General features: G+C 46.0%; 1 protein-coding gene across 1 annotated transcript in view; it reads right to left on the bottom strand.

Moving 5' to 3' along the window:
* Positions 1–18,542, bottom strand: part of ATG14 (autophagy related 14) — a 30,135-nt gene extending 11,593 nt beyond the window's left edge. The window contains exons 1-4 of the mRNA XM_084796632.1: positions 18,279–18,542; positions 5,266–5,328; positions 4,253–4,295; positions 1,067–1,148 (exon numbers count right to left, since the gene is read on the bottom strand). Coding sequence (XP_084652758.1) covers positions 1,067–1,148; positions 4,253–4,295; positions 5,266–5,328; positions 18,279–18,499 — 409 coding nt within the window. The 5' untranslated portion in view covers positions 18,500–18,542. The remainder of the gene's footprint in view (positions 1–1,066; positions 1,149–4,252; positions 4,296–5,265; positions 5,329–18,278) is intronic.
* Positions 18,543–18,910: the final 368 nt, after the last annotated feature.

The following is an 18,910-nucleotide window of genomic DNA, read 5'->3' as shown; positions in this document are numbered from 1 at the left end:
ACTATGTAGCCTTGGCCCTGGATGTATAAGCCAGGCTGGCCCCAGACTCACAGATCCATCTGTCTCTGTCAGAGTGCTTGATTAAAGCCGTGTGCCACCATGCCCAGGCTTAAAATCCAAACATTTTGAATGCTGACAAAATGCTACAATTTTGTTGCCCTCCCCCACCCCCCCCACCCCAGACAAGGCTTCTCTGTGCAGCCCTGGCTGTTCTGGAGCTCACTCTGTAGACCAGGCTGGACTTGAACTCACAGAGGTCCGCCTGCCTCTGCCTCACAAGCACTGGGACTAAAGGCATTCACCACCATGCCTAGCTTTGCTACAACTTTAATTTCACACTTAACTTAATATCAAAGTTAAAACACGAAAAATACTAAATTAAAATTACCTCCAGAGTACGTGTATACAGTACCTATGAAACACAATGAATTCAACTTTTAGATGGGGTCCCAGCGCAACACACACACACACACACACACACACACACACACTCACTCACTCACTCACTCCCTCCCTCCAAGATTCTAAGAAACCTAAAATCTAAAACGTTTAAGAGTTTACAGGCATTTCAAATTAGGGATTTGAGATTTTCAACCCACAGTACAGGTCTCAGAGTCACTAATACCCTGCAATGGTCAGTACTGCTGGCCTGACAGGATCAAGGCCCACAAGCGACAAACCTCTGGACATGTTCGTCAGGAAGCTCCAGATTGAGTTAACTGAAGCGGGAAGACCCCATAAGTGTGGGGGGCACAATTTCTTGGGTTGCTTCCCAGAGTGCACAAAACGTAGCAGCAAGCTAAGCAAGCAGGCATCTCTCTGCTCCCTGACAGGGGATGCAATGTGACCTGCCGCCTCAAGCTCCTGTTGCCACACGGATCCCTGCCTTGATGGGCTGCATCCTCCACCTGCGAGCTGAGGAAACCCTTCCTTCTTACTGAGGGCACTTTTGCCAGGCGTGTACTCACAGCACGAGAGAAGATTAACCAACCCCACCTCTCAGGGTCCCACCCCATGAAACCTGCACGGGCCTCTTACTGGGGCTACACAGAACCAAAGTACTTACTTTTCTTCATTTCTTCATTTCCTTTACATATTGTTTGTTTCAGCTGTTCAATCCTCATTTTGCACGACATTATTTTCCATCTCTTAAAAAATATGCAACAAATATCACAAATGTTAGTCTCATAGGATTATCTACTTCAAATTACTGCTTATTTTCCAGTCTATCTTAGAAAGTGGTGTAGAAAAAGCTATTATAACTGCATTTGCTATAACTGCTATAATTTGCTTATGGTAGGTTACAAAAGGGAAAGCAGTGTTCTGGTTCCATACAGTAGCTGCTGGAAAATTAACAAGATGAAACTATGCAGCTTCTTCCTACGGGTCAGAGCACAGAGGAAAGAAATGCTTCTAAACTTTCCCTGCCCGGTGGTACCTACCTACCTACCTACCGCCCTAGCTAAGATGGCTGCACTTGTGTTTAATTAGAATCCTAGCACCTGGGAGGTGGAAACACAAGGTCAGGATTTCAAGGCCACTCTGGGCTACATAAATCCCTGCTTCAAACCCATCAAAGCACAATTATAACAAATAAAATATTCATTTCCCTACACTATCCACATGTCACAGGGTCGTCAACGACACACAAGGCTGGTGGCTAAGGCATGGACAGAACAGATCACAAAAAGGCCAACTGAGTTCCACACTCAGAGGACTCAGAAAATGACATGAAGCATGAAACTGTCCCTTTACATGACCAGGAGTGGCACAGCGAGGCACAACTTCCCTGGGGAATAAAGCAACAAAGCTTATAGAATGGCCACACGGGCTCATGTTGTTTGAATACATGGTCCTTAGATAGTGGAACTATTTGGAAAGATTAGGCGGTATGGTTTTATGGGTGGAGGTGTGTCACTGAGGGCGGGCTCTGAGGTTTCAAATGACTCTCAGTACGTATGTGTGTACACACACACACACACACACTCTCCCTCTCTCTGCCTTGCGGTCTTGGATCAAGAGCTCTCAGCTGTCCCTTCAGTTCCCATAACAGGCCCTTAATGCTCTCAAACACTAAGCCAAATGAAGTGCTTTCTTTTATAAGCTGCCGTGGTCATGGTGCTTTGTCACAGCAATAGAAAGAAGCACTTCCAGAGATGGCTTATGCTTCGAGTCAGCGACCAACATATGGTACGGCTCCCCCCTTAGGCAGGATCCATGGTCCAGGAATGAAGGGTAGAAAATGGACCTCCCAGCCCCCACTCTGCTTCCTGTTACCATGACCTTAAGTTCTGCTGGCTCAGTGGCTTAGGTTGCAGAGTGGAGACCACCCTGTCAGGAGACACAGTAAACACCCCACTGAACCACAAGCTCAGATTGTCCCTTTGACCACTTTGGGTTTCTGGTGCTCTTGAGCCAACAGACTAAGAAAGAAATACAGTGTTTTGGTGTGTGTGCATGTGATCCAGGCTCCCAAGGTGAATTGGACTGCTTCTCCTCAATGCAAGTAACAAAGATTGTGTGTGGAGTGCGGAAAATCCTCCAGGGAGTATCTTGGTGCTATCGTGCCATGGGAAACGACCACAACCTAGTCCAGGCAGGATGACAAAGGCAGCCCCTTCAGCTCTGAAGGTGCAGGACCCTCCTCCAGGAAAAGAACAAAGGCCTGCTGAGGTGGAGGAAACACAGAGTGGAGAGTAGAGGAAGTTATAAATACCAGATAAGGCCACATGACTCACTGCAATAAAGTGGGTTATAACTGGCATGGATGTTTCTGTCATATTTTGTTAAGAATGTACTTGTATACATTTTTTCTTTACCGTGTAATATAATAGCATTAATTGAGATAATATCAATGGTTATCATATTTAAGCTATGACACACTAAAAGAACGTCCCCCAAGGGACACTGCCTCCTATTCTAAAATATATGATGTTTGTGGTTGTACATAGGAGATATATATGTCATGCTAGGTGTAATTATGGTCTAGTTATTGTTTTCACTTGGAAATTAAGTATGACATAAGTAAATATGATTGCATGTCATGTTGACATGGGGTGGTGCACTTGTGCTGGCTGTTCTTGGTAACCACGATTCCGTGTAGAATCAAATCCCCAAGCAGCTGGGCATACCTGTGAGGGGCAGCTGCTTAACTGGATCATTTGAGGCAGGAACATCCTCCTTAAATATGGACCATCTGACGCTGAAGACCCACCCTAACCCTGGGCCACACCTCGCGGCAGCCCCTAGGAAGCATGGAATGAAGCTTCTGCTCTTTTGCCTGCTTGTCCTCATCCACCCTGCTGCTGAGGTGCTCCTTCCAGCATTAGAGCCGACTTCGGGATTCTGGCATGTGCTGAAGACACCAGGTCTTGTGGACTGATCAACTCCTGGATTCTTCAACTTTCCTTTGGGAGACAGCCACTGTTGGACTAGCTGGACCATAGCCTGTAAGCTATGCCAATACATCCTCTTTCTACATATGTAAATATTCACTCTATCGGTTCATACACCTGGTTGTTTTTGTTTGTTTTTGCGAGAGGGATTTTCTGTGTAGCCTTGGCTGTCCTGGACTCAACTTTGTAGACCAGGCTGCCTCCCTGAGTGCCTGGTGCCTGCTCCTATTTTAATCTTGTGAGAACTATGGTATTATATAGTCCAGCCTGGCCTTGAACTCATGATCTTCTGCCTCTCCAGTGTGCATCAATAAGTCAGGTTGAGGATTTTACAAAAAATGACAATGTTATAAGAATTTTAGAAAATAAATTTAAAAACCAGACTGTCAAATGTGGTGAAAAACTAAGTTAAAGCCGGGCATGGTGGCACACGCCTTTGATCCCCAGAACTCGAAAGGTAGAGGCAGGCGGGGATAGCTGTGAATTCAAGGCCAGCGTGATCTACAAAGTGAGTCCAGGACAGCCAAGGCTACCCAGAGAGATCCTGTCTTGAAATTAAAAAAAAAAAAAAAAGTGATTTCTCTAAGCTGGATGTGGTGGCATACACCTCTAATCCCAGCACTCGGGAGACAGAGGCAGGCAGATCGTTGTGAGTTCAAGACCAGCCTGGTCTACAAATCAAGTCCAGGGCAGCCAATGCTGACACAGAGAAACCCTGTCTCAAAAATCTAAAAAACAAAACAAAAAAGAAGGAGGAGGAGGGGTAGGAGGAGGAGGGTTTCTTTAAGCTCTACCAACTCAAAAAGATGCAGACTCATTTAGGAAGAATATTAGCATAAATACTTTCTGCAACTTACCAACTGATCTGTTAGCTGTTTTCCTTCCATAGCTTTTAGCACTCTGTTTGGGAAAGAGACAAATTGAAACCCTTAATGAAAGTCTTACAAAGCTCAAAAGATATAAATCTATGTTTACAAGTTATTTATTAGTGCATGGGTTTTCTGCCTGCATGTGTATGTCGGTGCGCCATGGGTGGGCCTGGACCTGAGGAAGCACCAGATGAGGGCCGTCTCTTAAAAGCCGAGCCATCTCTCTAGCCCTTATTTTTTCTTTTGTTTTCAATACTTAATACATGCCTGTGTTCGCCTTGAACTCAGCCTTGCGATTACAGGTGCATAATGCCACCCCTGGCTAAGATCAGCTTTTAGTAAAAGTCAAAGGATAGCAGGCTCCACCAGGGAGCTACAGAGTCAGTTTAGGGCAAAAGGTTCTACAGGAAAATTCTCAAAGCTAAGGGCTAAGAGAGTCCTAACGGTGCTGGCTAACAACTGGGGCTTAGGGTTCACCCTAGCCTTACTACATCAGAAATGCCTGAAGCTAGAAGCCCAAGTATCTGCACCTTAAAACATCCCATCTCAGGCACTGAATTTTGGTATAGACAGCTGGAGCTTTGCGGCCCTTCACTGATTGCCGAGGAAGATGAAGAAAGCAGTGAGGTAGGTAGGTCCTACGAGAACCACCTGGGTGAACTCAGAGCCTACTGCTCTAGGCCACCTGCCAACCCCAGGGAGCAGGGCCAAGAGCACCGAGGGATTGCTGGGGAAAGACTCCAGGTCTGGGCCAAGCTTTTTGTAGAAAGTTGGTGTTCTCTCCTGCTTCCCTTTTCAGACACTCTTTCCTCCCTGACACTGTCAAAGTCTGAGACTCCACACACTGAGCTATCAGGGTGTTCCTCTCAAAACTTTAAAAGATAGTCTGCTAAGTAAGTTGGCAATTCATAAATATGCACACCACAGCAACAGATTAAACCCAGTGGCAAGAGACAGCCTCTACAAATCAAAATTAAACAAAACAAAACAAAAAAACTTACTCTTTCTGAAATTCTTCTTGCTTGCTTTTAAGTTGGCTTAGCCTTTCCTTCTTGTCAATAAACCTGTAGGGAAAAAAAATCTTAGTTTATTTACACATCCTCCTCCCCACCCCAGTTTAATGAGACTCCACCAATTCCTGAGCTGATCACTTCTGCAAAGCTGGTGGAAATGCCTATATCCTGAAAGTAAACACTTTCAGCTAGGCTGGCCTGGAGCTCACAGTGATCAGCCTGCCTCTGCCTCCCCAGTGCTGGGAGTAAAGGTGTGCGCCACCACGCCTGGCTGACCAGGTATTTCTTAACCAAGTTGGAAGTGCCAACTTTAAAGCTCTTTCCTGGCTTTATAAAGTATGTTTGTAGACTCATCCTGTACCTCAATGTGGCTGTTTTCCAACACACACGTCAGAATACTAATATTAACTTCTGCTTTTTGAGATGGGGTCTAGTTCTATAGCTCTGGCTGCCCTAGAACCCCCTGTGCAGGCCAGGCTGGGCTTGAATGCTCAGAGATCTGTCTCTGCCTCCCAAATGCTGACTATTCACAGCACACCCACTGTGAATCTGAATACAAGGAAGCTGAGGTGTTCCTTGTGATAGGAACCTTAGTGGCCAGGCTTAATCACGCTTTCCTCTATGGATCGATCTCCCAGCTTCTCCCGTGGACCGCTTGCTCTCCACTGGGAGCTTACAAACCCAGGGAAGGCTAGCAGGCCCAGCGCTGCTAGCGGTCTGCTGCTATCGCTTTCATTTTCTTCTGACTGTCCATTTGGATTTAAAGTGGTAATTAGGATAATTTATCTCTTAACTTAAAATTTGGCATATTAAAAATTAAAAATCAGGGCTGGCTCAGTGGTTGAGCACTTGTATTCTTGGAGGACTGAGCTTTGATTCCTAGCACCACATGGCCACACACAACCCTATGTGACTCCAGTTTCAGGAGATCCAGGCCCTCTTCTAACCTACACACACACCAGGTGCACACATCAAAACGTGCATACACAGCCGGGTGGTGGCGCACACCTTTAATCCCAGAAGCAGAGACAAGTGGATCACTAGGCCAGCCTGGTCTACACGGTGAGTCCAGGACAGCCAAGGCTACACAGAGAGACCCTGCCTCGAAAAGCCAAAAACCAAAAACATATACACATGCACTCATATACATAAAGTAAAGGCATTTAGAATTTTAAACTTACCAGGTGATGTTTTCAAACATAAGTGAATTATGTAATGTTTACATCCGCTTTAGCACAACAATCTCCTCACACATCATGTCTTTATGATTTATCTTATACAATTATCTATAATCGTCCTACTACACAGCAGGACTTCCAGGTCTTAACTAAATCCAGGATGCTTCCGGCACTCTCCCTCCTGCCCAGCCTCTAACTGCCATCACAGACTCTCAGCTACGACCAAGGATTCTAGGTCACACATGCAGGTAAGACTGTGGGTACTTCTCTCTGTGCCTGGCCTCTTCCACTCAGCACTAGCTAGCTCTCTAGTTCTGATCACGTTGTTAAGAATACTTTTTAATAGACTAGGAAATTGTATTGAATTTTTTTTTTCTGGAGACAGGGTTTTCCTGTGGAGCCTTGGCTATCCTGGACTCTTTGTAGACCAGGCTGGCCTCAAACTCACAGAGATCTACTTCTCCCTCCCCGGTGCTGGGATTAAAGGGATGTGCCATCACTGCCCAACTTAGGATATGGAATTGTAAATGTCCCCTATCAGCATCAGTTCAGCTGTAGCTTGCAATTTCTGATAGTTTGTATTTTTATTAGTTCTTTGCCCCATAATTATTGAGTGTCATCAAGGTTTCCATATTTGGAGGCGTTTTTAGGTAGCTTCATATTACTTTTTTTCTTTGCTTGGTTTTTGAGACATGATCTCACTACATAGGCCTGGCTGGCCTGCAACTCACAAGAGATCCACCTGCCTCTGTCTCCTAGGTGCTGAGTTAAGTCTTGATACTATTCTGTAATTTAATATTGTTACAGTCATGAACTATACCCCATGAGATTTCAGGTCTATATTTTTTCTGTCGGTGAAAGAATGTTTCTACAGCCACTTGGTACAATGCATATAACTGCCATCAAGTTGACAGTGGCCAACAATATCTGACACCTGTGGCTTGTTGTGCAATTGGGATTTGGGGATGAAAGTATAGCAACAATTATGCAAACAATTAGGAAATGAGCAAATACCAGCTAACATGGTGTGGAGTCCAAGAACAGGTTCTTGGTGTCTCCTGAAATCCCAGCATAAACACAAAACATGGAACACAACCACAGAGAAAAAGGAATCAATCCAGACAAACAGCTTTCTAGAACACTACTTCATAATACTCATGTTTAAAACATACCCGATCAGGCCGGGCATGGTGGTGTACGCCCTTAATCCCAGCACTTGGAAAGCAGAGGCAGGCGATTGCTGTGAGTTCAAGACCAGCCTGGTCTACAGAGTAAGTTCCAGGTTAGCCAGAACTGTTACACAGAGAAATCCCATCTCAAAAAACCAAACCAAACAAACAAAATAAATAAATAAACACACCAGGTGCTAACCCAGTGGCCCTCAGCCTCCCTAACCCCATTAGGACAGCTGCTCATGGTGCAGTGCACCCCAACCATAAAATTGCTTTCACTGCTACTTCATAACTATAACTCTGCTACTGTTACGAATGCTTATATAAATATCTGATATGCAGATGGTGTTATTCCACCTCTACTAGGGTCATTCAACCCCCATAGGGGTCTCAACTCAGTTTGAGAACCACTGCTCTAAGAGGACAGGATAACATGATCTGATCATGACCTTATCACGTAGCACTGAAAATATGCAACAAATAAGCCAAGGCAAGGCAGGTGTGGTGGCGGTGGCAGTGGCAGTGGCAGTGGCGGTGGTTGGTGGCGCACGCCTTTAATCCCAGCACTTGGGAGGCAGAGGCTGGAGGATCGCTGTGAGTTCAAGGCCAGCCTGGACTACAAAGTGAGTCTAGGCCAGCTAAGGCTACACAGAGAAATCCAGTCTTGAAAAACCAAAATAATAATAATAATAAATAATCATACACATACGACCACCATCACACACAATGCTGGAGAGCACGACATTAACACAGCTGTGAAGTGAATGAAGAGTTCATTGCCTTTCTGTGCACTTCTGTGTTTTACCAGTTTTCTACAATACCATTTACCTTTTTAAAAGAATTTATAACTGGGCTCAGGCACAGTAGCACACGCCTGTGATCCCTGCACTCACGGCGGCAGAGGCAGGAAGACAGCTGGGAGTTTGAGGCCAGCTTGTTCTACAAAGTGAATCCAGGACAGCCAATGCTACACAGAGAAACCCTGTCTCAAAAACCAAGGAAGGGGAGGAAGAGGAGGAGGAGGAGGAGGAAGAGGAGGATTATTTTATGTGTACCTGTTTGCCTGTAGGAGTTTCTGTATACCATTGCCGATGCAGGAGCCCAGAGGACAGAAGAGCTCACTGGGTCCCTGACCTGGACTTACAGGTAGTTTGTGAGTCACCATGTGGTGCTGAGAACAGGACAGGGGTCCTAAGTAAGAACAGCAAGTTGTCTTAACCAGTAAGCCATCTCTCTAGCCCTAATCAATTACCTTTAACCCCAGGGAGAAAATATGTATTTGTTGTAACCTGCTTAAACTTTTTTGTGTAACTATAGCCCCTCTGTTGAGACCTACTTTAGTTCTTAGCATAACTGTAGCTCCTCTTTTAACACCACGACAGAAGCCATTTTGTTTAAGACTCCACTTTGATCATAAGATGAAGGTAAGTTCCGGTTCTCGGGCACTGCCTGCCTGAAAACTTGAATAAATAGGCTTTTATTTACAACTCAATACTTATTGAATGTTCTACTTGAATTAATGATGCATGTTCTACTTAAACAAAAGCACAATACGCTGCTATGTTCCTTTCTCCTGAAAGGTAGAAACCTGGAAAGTCCCCAAGCCTATATCCTAGCCAATCAGCTTAAAATGCTTTGTCTATCTATCTAGATACAATGTACTCAAAACAAAATCAATTTGTGTAGCTGTCAAAATGATGTAATGCTGCCTCCCACCCCCACTTACTACTCCTGGGTACCTGGCTACAGTTTTTCTTATTAAAAAGCCTGCCTTAGAAACAGACCAGGCCAGGCTTGGTGGCACATGCCTTTAATTCCAGCCCTCGGGAGGCAGAGGCAGAGGCAGGCGTATCGCTGTGACTTTGAGGCCGGCCTGATCAAGCCCAGGCTAGCCAAGGCTAACACAGAGACCCTGGTCTTGGAAAAAAAGAAACAGACCAGCACCACAGATAGTCTCTCAAGCCCAGGTGTCCCTGACCAGTCAGTCTTTATTCAGCCTTCCATAAAATTCTATCAGTCTTGAGTCTGGTATCCAAGTGGCCAATGTGGCTGGGCGGTGGTGGGGTACATCTTTAATCCCAGCACTTGGGAGGCAGAAGGAGGCGGATCTCTGAGTTGGTCTACAAAGCAAGTCCAGGACAGCCTCTGACTCAAGAGATCCACCGCCTCTGCCTCCTGGAGTGCTGGGATTACAGGCGACTACCATGTGCGTGCAGAGGGCCTGTGAACTGCAGTTATGGGAGCTGTGGGCTGCACCACAAGAGCAGCCAGTGCTCTTAACCACTGCGCCATCCCTCTAGCCCTCCAAACTAAATAGTGCTTGAACTGAGGTACTAACATGGAAACAATCAATTACTAGTCAGTACGGTTTCATTTTCTGTTTCTTCTTTCATGTTGGAAACTGAACCCAGAACCTGACACACACTGTACCGCTGAGCTAAGCCCTTGCCCCTTCTTGCTTGAACTCAAGAAATAGGGAAACAGGATACACAAAGGGCAGTGCTGTCACCTCTACAACAGAATGTCTCTGATGTGAAGAAATACAGTACAGTAGTCCACAGAAGGCAGAAGCAGAGCACTGCTCAGTGTCCTCCCTCATGACCAGGACACTTCCATGCCACCTGCCCAGAGGACAGAAGAGAACCCCAAAGTATTGTGCTCAGATACTCAGCACACAGCATGTGCTGGTCTCAAGCTCTGTCCTTAGAATCCTACATCTTGTTCTGCAATAAGTCAAACTACAGAACCATGTGGTGACTGGGGGAGCACAAAGCTGGGACAAGGCACTCCTCACATTTGTGCTTCTGCAAACACAGAAGCAGAAGTCACTCTGAATCAAGACATCCTTTGGGAATTAAGGTAGGAAAATTCCTTTTAGTATGAAGATAGTAAATAAAAAGTAAGAGATCTTAATGTCAGATTTTTATTAATTTATTTTATTTTATGTGCATTAGTGTGAAGGTGTCAGAGCCATTGGAGCTGGAGTTAGACAGGTGTGAGCTGCCATGCGGTTGCTGGGAGTTGAACCTGGGTCCTTTGGGAGAGCAGTCAGTGCTCTCAACCACTGAGCCACCTCTCCAGCTCTTAATTTTGGATTTTTAAAAATGTTTATAAAGGAGTAATTAATATTCCATACAAAAGCTGGACAGTAGTGACACACGCCTTTAATCCCAGTACTCAGGATGGAAAGGCAGGCGGATCTCTTGAGTTCAACACCAACCTGGTTTACAGAGCAGGTTCTAGGAGAGCCAAAGCTACAGATAAACCCTATATTAAAAAAAAATAAATAAATAACATGCCGGGCATGCTGGCACACGCCTTTAATCCCAGCACTCCAGAGGCAGAGGCAGGCGGATCTCTTGAGTTTGAGGCCAATGTGATCTACAAAGTGAGTCCAGGACAGCCAAACTACACAAAGGAACCCTGTCTCAAAAAACAAACAAAAAACCCAAAGCATATATTTATATACATATGTGTATATATGTGTGTGTGTACAGGACATTAACATGGAAGACATTATTAATTACAAAAAAAATAAGATCTGTAACATGTGTCCTGTGGTCTCATCTTGGCATGAAAAGTAATGTGTTTTGTTGTTTTGTTTCTGGTTTTTCAAGACAGGGAGGGTTCCTCTGTGTAGCCTTGGCTGTCCAGGACTCGCTTTGTAGACCAGGCTGGCCTCGAACTCACGGAGATCCACCTTCCTCTGCCTCCCAAGTGCTGGGATTAAAGTTGTGAGCCAAAAAGGTAGAGTATATCTGTTACAGAAGTAGCCCTATTGTGGGCTGTGAGAATTATATATCAATATTTCAGATCAACATCTTAAGTGTTCAAATGCTGGACTTAAACTTAATTTTCTTTGCAAAATGTACCTTTTCACTCACATATAATGACTCAAAATACTCAAAAATCTGTGAGTGAATGAGCAAGCTGTCATGGAGTTATCTCCAAGTAGAGGAGCCACTTAAGTGATCTCTGAGACCCAGACTGCAGTGCTTACGCCAGGCAACAGCCTCACCACAATCTGGAGCACGGTGATTATGAGCAGAACGGTAATGTTCAGTTGTAAGACCCTGGACTAAATTGGACCTGGGTGCTTGCCTGGCTCCAAATAGAAGGAGCCCAGTCCAGTCTAAAACACCACTAATGTCTGATTTCCTAGTCTTGACCCCTGAAGTACACTCTCCTCTCTGGTGATCTCTAAATGAAACCCTCACCCACCCAGCCATGCCAGTACTGCTCTGCCATGCTCAGGCAAGCACTGAGCTTGCACAGTCATTACAGCAATGCAGAAACTCCCCTAGCAACAGCATAGCAGAGCAGCCCCCAGGACTAGCTTCGTAGTCACATTTTATTTTTCATGAAGCGCTCACTGCCTCTGATGCTTTGGAAAGATCTGATTATGAGCCGAGTGTGGTAGTGCACACGCCTTTAATCCCAGCACTGAGAGGCAGAAGCAGGTGGATCTCTCTGAGTTCGAGGCTAGTTTGTTCTACAAAGAGTCCAGGACAGCCAGAGCTCTGTGTAACAGAAAAACTCTGCGGCTGGGGTGGGGGTGGGGGGTGGGAAAGAAAGAAAGAAAGAAAAGAAAAGAAAAGAAAAGAAAAGATAAGATAAGATATTTGATTTGATTGTGATAGGCTTTGTGTCTTAGCAGCTGGAGAGAACCCTCTACTGTTTGGCCTGGGGCGTACTCAACTATGGCAAAATGGCAGGTGGAGCTGCCTGGGAGTGAGAGGACCCTGCTCACCAGGAACCTCACACAGAGCCAGGAACACACGCCTGCGGTGCTGGTTCTCCAGGCTTAACTCTAACCTTTAGATGACTCATTAAAATGCAAGTGACCCTTTTAGATACATCTTAAATCTATCTATAAGAATCTAACATTTTCCTTTCCTGTTTTACACATGCATGTACAGACACAGAAAACATAGCTGACATGTGACCTGAACCTGAGAAACAGGAGAGCCCAGGTTGGCCACCAAGTCTGAGCGCAGTTTCCTCATCATTAAAGCAAGTCCATAATTTGAGTGGAAAGGAAAAACTGTGACAATATATAGGAAAGCCTTTTATAAATTCTAAAAGGTATAAAGACTACTGAAAACAAAAGCTGTGTTTTCTTAGCACATCTGTATCTGCTGCTGGAATACCATTAAAAGGCTGTGTGGGATAGGAGCTGGGAGTAGGAAGGACATAACCATGCAGTAAGAGATGGATAAACTTGCTCCAGCTGCCTGCAGTGCTGAGCTCGAAGAGAGCTCTCTTTCATTATAACCAAGTGGCTTCTTAAGTTTTCTTGAAACCACATCTCCAGTCAACAGCAACAACAAAGATATTAGCAGGGCCGGATGAGAGGTCTCTGAGGTTAGAAGCACTAGCTGCCCTTCCAGATGACCCAGCAGCTACACAGTTGCTCACAATCATCCCTAACTCCAGTTCTGGGGACCTGACAGCCTCTTCTGACCCATGAGGTCAGCAGGCATGCACACAGTGCACAGAATACACTCGGGCAACACACACACACATACAGAAGAGAGTAATTTTTAAAGAAAAGTATTGTTTTATAAAATCTGTATTATCTGTATTATCAGTAGGCCCAGCTAGCAACCAATCAAGACACAGACACCTGTTATATTTTAAGATAGCCTTGGTTAACCTGAGGCAGGGCAGATATCAATCCTCTAAACTACCTCCCATAGTCGGGCAGGCATGGGATCCCGGCCTCAGTCCCATGCTATCTGCTTCCAATAACTCCTATCAAGCTACCTCCCATGCATAACCCCAAATACTTGGTAATGTTTTTTATCTGGGCAGGATTCTCCACCTACGTCGGCCATGTGCTTCTCCTCCATCTCACCCATGGCGGCCTCCTCTCTTCACCTCAGGTCTCCTTTCTCTTTATGGCAGTCCTTTTTTCCCCCAGAATTCCTTTCTCTCCTAGCCCCACCTATGTCCTGCCCTGCCCAACAGAAAAGCCTTAGCGGCCGGACGTAGTGGTGCACACCTTTAATCTCAGCACTCGGGAGGCAGAGGCAGGCAGATCTACAGAGTGAGTCCAGGACTGCCAAGGCTACACAGAGAAACCCTATCTTGGGGGGAAAAAAAAGAAAAAAAATTCAAGAACAGAAAAGTCTTAGCAAAGGCAGACTCCTTTCTGATCAGCAAGTCATCTAGCACCCCAGAAACTACTCCACAGGACAGAGATGGACAACCAAAAAGATACCAGAGGGAGAACAGAGCATCTACATGCACTTTGGCCTCGCCTTTCCCTTAAAAATTTCAGGAACATCTAAACCTTTTCCTCGCCCTTTAAACTCAGCTCCATTTTCGTAGTCCTGTACTTCTGCTTGTGGGCAAAAAAATGCAAGCATGTATTTCTCAGTCACTGGTGAAGCTAACACAGCACCATCCCTAAAAATGTACTTCTAAAGCCTCACCATGTGGCCAGAAACGGATCTTGCTCTCTATGCACGCTAGGAAAGTGCTGCTCCTAAGCCAGCAGGCCGCCCAGCTGCTCTGCTCACGTTCCCACTGGCAGTCCTCCAACCTGGCGCCCAACAGGTGCTTCCCAGGTTCGAGGAGAGGGTCTCTCAGCCTGTCAGTTTCCCACGCGTCACGGTGCTCCTGAGCGCTAGAGGAGTGCACAGTGCAGAAAAAGCCAACTCCTGGTAAGACAACAGACTGTCCAGCAACACAAGACTTTGTTGGGAGTGCTGGTTCCTATCACAGAGGGGAAACATGTTCCTCGTTCTTTGCAGTCTGACATGGTAGCACCTTTAATGCCAGCACTTGGGAGGCAGAGGCAGGTGGATCTCTGTGAGTTCTGGGCCTACAGAGCAGGTTCCAGGGCAGCCATGGCTACAGAGAACCCTGTCTCCAAAAGCCAAAAAAAAAAAAAAAAAAAAAAATGTCGAAAGACACGACAGCAGGGTCTGAGAGCTAAGGCCTATAATTCAGAACCACGGCACTTGGCAGGCTAAGATGGGAGATTACTCAAATTCAAGACTAGCCTGGGCAACATAATTCCATGTCATCCCCCCAAGTCGAAACAAAACGCACATGTATTTTTTTTCTAAAGGACCTAATTATTGTGAGATTTACTCCTTTATTACCTAACTTTCCTTGAACTGCCAAACTGTTAAACACCGCATATTCAGCTGGTCTAGTTAAGATGTGCTGTTAGGCTCCAGATTGTATTTCCAGGTGGACCCAGTCAATGGGAGGTATATGTAAAAGGAGTAAAAAGGCAGGCACAGAATACAGAATTTTTTACAAGTAAGACAGCAGCACAAGCAACCTTTGCTCCCACAGCTGAAGGCCTGCCAGAATCAGCTACGCCCTTGAGAGCATGGCAGGCCTTCTCCTCAGCTCCCTGACTGGCATGCAACTACAACTCCTACAAGGTACCTAGTTTATCGCGACAGTGGGTCATCCTACTGGCACTGGGTAATGTTCTGGAAACAAAGGAAGGCTGACAAACCGCTTCTGAAGGCAAGTTCAGGAAAGGGAAGGATGAGGAGAAGGGAAGCTGGCCAACAGACCGCTGCGGTGCTCCTGTAGGAGGTACCTGCTCTTCTTTTTTCTGCTTAGTTAGGAAAAGAAATCCACTATACCAACATCCCTCTTCAGAAAAGTTGTTTTGTTTTTTGTTTTGACAGGTTTCTCTGTGTAGCCTTGAGCATCCTGGACTCTGTAGAGCAGGCTGGCCTTGAACTTATACTGATCCGCCTGCCTCTGCCTCTGAGCGCTGGGATTAATGGCGTGCGCCACTGTGCCCGGCTCCTAGATAGACTTTTTAACTCAGCCTTTCAGACAAAGTTAGAGAGAAGTGCAGTAGCCAGATCACATGGAGAGCTGCACGCCAAGATTAGATTTTAAATGAAGTGGAAAGCAAGAGAAGGGTTTGAGCAATAACTGACGTGATCTTGCTTAGCAGAGGTGGTTATGTAGGCATACAAGAAAGGGCTACACATAGACCTGGACCGTAGCTGACAGAGCAGCTGCTGGATGGCTGATCATTTAGATGCTGGAAATAAGAGAAAAAAGTCAAGTCCGAGAAATCGCCCAGATTTTTGGCTTTAGTAATCAGTGGAACATGACAGATGACAAAGAAAAGGTCTTAGGGCTGGCTGGTAGTGGCCCACAGAGCACTCGAGGCAGAGGCAGCCAGATCTCCCAGTTCCAGGCCAGGCTGGTATACAAAGCAAGTTCCAGGATAGCCACGGGTACACAGGAGTGTTCTTGGACTGTCAACGAAGCCAAGAAGATACAGCTTAATAGGTAAGGGAGAAAAATAACAAGAGATTAGGTCCCAGGAATTATATGTAGGAATTTTGGCTCAAGATTGCAGTTTTTGCCAGGTAGTAGTGGTGCACACCTTTAGTCCCAGCACTCAGGAGGCCGAGACAGGAAGATCTCTGAGTTTGAGGCCAGCCTGGTCTACAAATTGAATCCAAGACAGCCAAGGCTACGCAGAGAAGCCCTGTCTAGAACACAAAAACAAAAAACAAATAAAGAACAATAACCAAAAAACAAAAGATTATAGCTTTCACTTTTTGAGTAAAACAAAATCACCAGAAGTTTAGAACGGAAGAACAGTGTGGTATTACTCCTGTAATATGTAAATTACGTTAACAAATAGGGTCCAGGAAGCATTAATCCTTTGGTGGATTAGTCTGTGTAATGAAGAAAGAATCAGATTTAGGCTAGGTTTTGAAAAGATGGAATTTGTTGATGAAATTAGACTGACGGATTACTGAGGATCAGTGGGGGGGGCGGGGAGGGTTTGGTCTGAATAAAGTAAGGACGGTATTGCAATTTACTATATTGAGATTATGTGAAAAACACATTCATTAATATAAAATGAAGAGTCCAGATTGTCATGTTAAAATAGGGATAACAACCACAAACAAGGTGATGAAAGGGGGAAAATCAAATACAGACTTGCATGCTGTGTTCTAGACTTCAGAGAGATCTGGGCTAGAGGTACAAGAGTGGCAGTTTTCAACATCTAGTTGGTATTAAAATTAGAAAAATAGGGCTGGAGAGATGGCTCAGAGGTTAAGAGCACTGACTGCTCCTCCAGAGGTCCTGAGTTCAATTCCCAGCAACCACATGGTGGCTCACAACCATCAAGAATGAGATCTGATGCTTTCTTCTGGCCTGCAGGTGTATATGCAACCAGAGCATTGTATACATAATAAATAAATAAATATTTTTTAATTAGCAAAATAAATCTAGGAAGATGAAGATGCTAAGTACTTGATAAGGTTCAAGAATGAAACAGTCCCATTTCCTACCTGGTTTCCTTATAACAAAGCTAGCTTAATTTTTAGAGCTATAACTTAGAACCCCAGTCTATGCTCTAAAATCATTAAGTTTGTCCATAAAAAAACAGGAGTGAACTAAAAGGACTTTGTTACACCAATTGTCTTCTGAAGAAAAGGCTGTTTTACATGTTAACTTGGTGGGGGCAGAGTTTCTCTAATAGCTTTGGCTGTCCTGGAACTTGCTCTGTAGACCAAACTGGCCTTGAACTCAGAAAGATCCAACTTGAGTACTGGGATTAGAGGCATGCACTATCAACTTGCCTGGTCTGCAAGGTTGCTGTAAAAATAAATAAATAAAAAAACGCTTCAATTTGCAGCTTAAAATATGTACCAGTCAAGCCGGGCGTGGTGGGCCACACCTTTAATCTTAGCCTCAGGATGCAGAAGCAGACTGATCTCTGCCTGCTCCAGGCCCACGTTATCTTTATAGTGAGTTCTAGGACAGCCAGGGCTAGGTGAGGCGCTGCCTCAAACAAATGAAACAAAATAAACAAAGCCGGGTGCGGGCACACTCCTCGAAATCCCAGCACTCAGGTAGATTTTGGTGAGTTCAAGGCCAGCCTGATCTACAATGTGAGTCCAGGACAGCCAAGGCTATACAGAGAAACCCTGTCTCGAAAAACAAACAAAAAGTTATCTGTTTTACTATCACCGAAACTACATTATTGGAACAAAAGTTAAGAGACAAAGACTCTCCACCTAAGCATTCATTTCTCAATTATTTTGATTCAAAAGAAAACCAAAATATCTCCCTAAACTCATATAATTTTAGCTAAGGGCTTACAACTCAAAACACATTCCCAAAGACACAAATTCGTCTTTGGGATTACAGAAAATGGGGCAACCTCCCAATCCTCGTCCACCCGGAGCTAGCTAACAAGGTCCACCTGCGACACAGACACGCGCGCCCACTCCCTCCCCAACAATTCAGCTCTCCACCGCTCCCTTCTGTAAAAAGTACGTGTGTCTCAAGACGAGGGAAAGGTTAAACTAAGCTTCTGAATGGGCGTACAGCGACGAACTGGGACTCCTCTACACAGCAGCAGAGACTTCTCCAGAGGGACACTGTTTTCTTTTCCCAGTACCCAAGAGCACAGTGGGGAAACTCTGGTGGGTGATGGGAGCGGCGCCCTTCGCTCACCTGGCTCCCACTGCCACCCGACCCACCGGCAACAAAGCGCCGGCGCAGAGCAGCTACTCTCCCTCCTTCCACACTCGCCCGGCTCTAAGGCCCGGACTGGGGCGTCCAGACTCCAGCCTCTGAGCGCTGGGCCAGGGGAAACACTGAGGCAGAAACAAAAGGGCCGTGACGGCCGCCGTACCTCTCCCGGTCGCGACCGTCGAAATAGACGAAATCACCGCTCTGGACGCACTTGGCGCAAGTCAGTCGCCGGCGAGTGGTGTTGCACAGAGGACACCGCTCCACCGCCACGTACAGCCCCTCGGCGTCGTCCACCGAGTCCACCAGGTCCCGAGCTAGCGCCCGCGGCCCAAAACCGGGAGCCTCGGGCGTCCAGGATCCCTTCCCACTGGGAGACGCCATGATGGTCTGAACGCAGAGCCAGTCACGTGGGATTTTGTTTTCATCCAGGTGCATCCTGGGCCCGGGGGCGGAGCCTGCAGGCAGGGGCGTGGTCTGGAAGCCAGGTGGTGGGCGGTCTAGAGGCCGGGGGCGGGGCCCAGAGGCGGACGGTCTGGAGACGCGGGACCTCCTAGTCCTCCTGCGGCGGCTGCGCAGTTTGGCCGCTGGGCGGCGCTGTGGAATTCCTTTAGGTTTTGCAAATTATAGTAGTAGGTGCCTCAAGCATTCTCTGCGAAAGGTGTGCGCCACCACATCTGGTTCTAACAGCGTTTGTGTCTTCCATTCACTTCCTTTTTTCTTTGCTTTCTGTCCGCATCAGAGACTGACTCCTAATTAGCTAGAGTCCCACGCTCACGTAGGAACCAGTCCACA

Source organism: Acomys minous, assembly GCF_964271855.1.
Source record: "Acomys minous genome assembly, chromosome: 9".
NCBI lineage: Eukaryota > Metazoa > Chordata > Mammalia > Rodentia > Muridae > Acomys > Acomys minous.
This window is presented reverse-complemented; position numbering and strand designations above follow the sequence as displayed.